General features: G+C 45.1%; 1 protein-coding gene across 3 annotated transcripts in view; it reads left to right on the top strand.

The window, feature by feature from the left end:
* Positions 1 to 2,544, top strand: part of UNC80 (unc-80 subunit of NALCN channel complex) — a 135,137-nt gene that overhangs the window by 40,060 nt on the left and 92,533 nt on the right. For 2 of the 3 annotated variants that reach the window (XM_085299330.1, XM_085299331.1), the window contains exons 20-21: positions 460 to 566; positions 2,150 to 2,309. In XM_085299330.1, coding sequence (XP_085155456.1) covers positions 460 to 566; positions 2,150 to 2,309 — 267 coding nt within the window. The remainder of the gene's footprint in view (positions 1 to 459; positions 567 to 2,149; positions 2,310 to 2,544) is intronic. The other variant, XM_085299332.1, reaches the window with a different exon arrangement.

Below are 2,544 nucleotides of genomic sequence, written 5' to 3'. Positions count from 1 at the left end.
CTTAAGACATACTGTATCGTAGTTCCCTATGGTCCAAATGTATTGTATATTCTCCCAAGGGAAGCTGGGAAATGCTGCTCTCACCATTTCACAGGTGGGGCACTGAGGCAGAGGGAAACGCAAGCAATTTGCCTAAGGTAACAGAGGGTATTTCTGGCAAACTAAAATATTGAACCTGTGTCTCCAAAGTAGTAGGCAGTACCCCAATCTTCTAGGCATTATTCCTTGCTATAGATGAGAAATATTCCAGGTAGCATTTGATAGACAAAGAAGGATCCTTTACAAGATCCTGCCTTGCATGATAGTTAATGCATGTAAAATGAAGAGGCTGCCTTCCCATTTCCTCCCATTTTTCCCATACCCTAGCATGGCCACTTCAGAGAAATATGCTAGAATTGTTAATAGATTCTGCTTGGAAGGCATTTTCAGAATTGTCCTCAGTGGCTTATTCTGTAACAGGGAACTGGCTGAAGCGCTCCTCCCTCTCTGGCCTTGCTGATGGTGTGGAAGACCTCCTAGATATCAGCTCTGTTGACCGCCTGTCTTTCATCAGGCAGAGTTCCAAGGTAAATGAATCAAGAGAGAGTCTTTGGAGTAGATTGCTATAGGAATTTGATATTGGGCTATTGCAGTTCACAGCAAAGTGAAGGAGTCTTGCTTTTAGGTGCAGATCCACTTCCCAGAGTCACAGAATCGATAAGGTTGGAAGGGACTGCTGGAGATCATCTAGTCCAACTTCTCCCTGCTCAAGGAGGGTTATCTAGAGTGTGTTAGACAGGGTTGCATCCAAGCAGACTTGGACTATCTCAGAGAAGGCGACTCCAACCTCTCTGGGTAACCTGTTCTAGTGCTCTGTCACTCTCACAGTGAAGAAATTCTCCCTCGTGTTCAGGCAGAACTTCCTGTGGTTCAGTTTTTGCCCGTTGCCTCTTGTCCTGTCAGATGAGACAACTGAAAAGGGTTCGTCCCCTTCCCCTTGACACCCTCCCCTCAGCTACTTAGACACATTGATAAGATCCCCCCTCAGTCTTCTCTTCCCCAGGCTGAAGAGGCCCAGCTCCTGCAGCTGTTTTGCCTAGGGCAGATGCTCCAGTCCTCTGATCATCTTCATAGCCTTACGCTGGACTCTCTCCAGTAGCTCCATGTCTCTCTTGTACTGGGGAGCCCAGAACTGGATGCAGTACTCGAGATGTGGCCTCCCCAGGGCTGAGTAGAGGGGCTGGAGTCAGTGTTGGGTACTGAAAGGCTCCTGGGTAAGGACAAGAAGGAAAGCCTTCTTTCAGGCAATGAGTATTATAGCACTGCTGTTCCCTGGAAGCAAGAACATCTYTTTTTCCTATATGCTTATTTCCTCTCTGCTCCAGTCATTGCACATTAGAGGAAACTACATTTTATGTTGTGGGGTATGTGTGTTCATTCTTCTGCTATTCCGTTACTCCCTTTCTTTTGGGGAAAAGCTCTGCAGAGCTCCACGGTTTGCCATTCCATATTGCAGGATTTCCAAATTCTGTCCATCCCCAAATGCCTACGTGTTGCCCCTGCATAAGGCACGGCATGTTTTGCCTCCTCCAGTGCCGTGCAAGAAAGAGTCGTCTTACAGAAAGTAGCAGCTTTCTATGTTCTTTTCAAATCTGTAGACAGGCCACTTGGGCACCAATGATGTCTTTTGGTGTTTTGAGTATATGGTCTAACGTAATGAAATATGTGTAAGAAACACAGTCTCAGTACAGGAGGATAAGGTCCCAAGATGATATGATTTTATCAGGAGAAATGATGGAACTGATTCTATGCATGAAGAAGATAATGGAGGCTGTGGTGTGAGAGTAGCTTCTTGAAGACTTCTTTCTAGAATCTACAGAAGACTAGGTTAAATCTGTGGTGTACTTGTATTTCTCTCTYGGTGAACGAGGACAGATGGACAAGTCCTGTCAATACATTTAAGGGTTTAATTGATCAGAATGCTTCTTCCTTCTTTGTGCCTTTACAGCCCCTTGTGAAAGACCAACCTTTTAGGTAGAAACCTTGGAAGTTGTGTTGCTATGGTGGTCCACTGTGCTGCAGCCATTCTGTAGATGCTTTGTGTCTAGGCAAGGAAGACCAGGAGGTGATGGGATAGAGTAGCCTGACCTAGCCTTCTGTTTTTGCACAGGTGAAGTTCACCAGTGCAGTGAAGCTCTCTGAAGGAGGGGGACCAGGAGGTGGCCTGGACAACGGTCGAGATGAAGAGGAGAATTTCTTCAAGCGTCTTGGTAAATGGCGCACCTGCCGAAGACACCCATCCAAGCTTCATCACACAGAAGAAAAAGATGGTTAGAAACCAGGGTTCTCGTCTCCTTTTTCTTTCTTTCTTTCTTTATATCTCTCTTTATTTTTTAATCTTTCTCTTTTTCTGTATTTTGCCCCTTTCCCTTTTCTCCTGCTTTCTCCATAGTTTATGTATCCATTCTAGCCTTCTCTGACTTTTCAGTCTTCGTAACCATTTTCTTTCCCTTCCTCCTTTCTTTTCTTTTGATTTAGAAAAAGCTCTAGTGAAGTAGAATTCTT

The sequence above is a fragment of the Rhea americana genome, unplaced genomic scaffold (genome assembly GCF_003343005.1).
Source record: "Rhea americana isolate MKP2758 unplaced genomic scaffold, rheAme1 scaffold_15, whole genome shotgun sequence".
Taxonomy (NCBI): domain Eukaryota; kingdom Metazoa; phylum Chordata; class Aves; order Rheiformes; family Rheidae; genus Rhea; species Rhea americana.
This window is presented reverse-complemented; position numbering and strand designations above follow the sequence as displayed.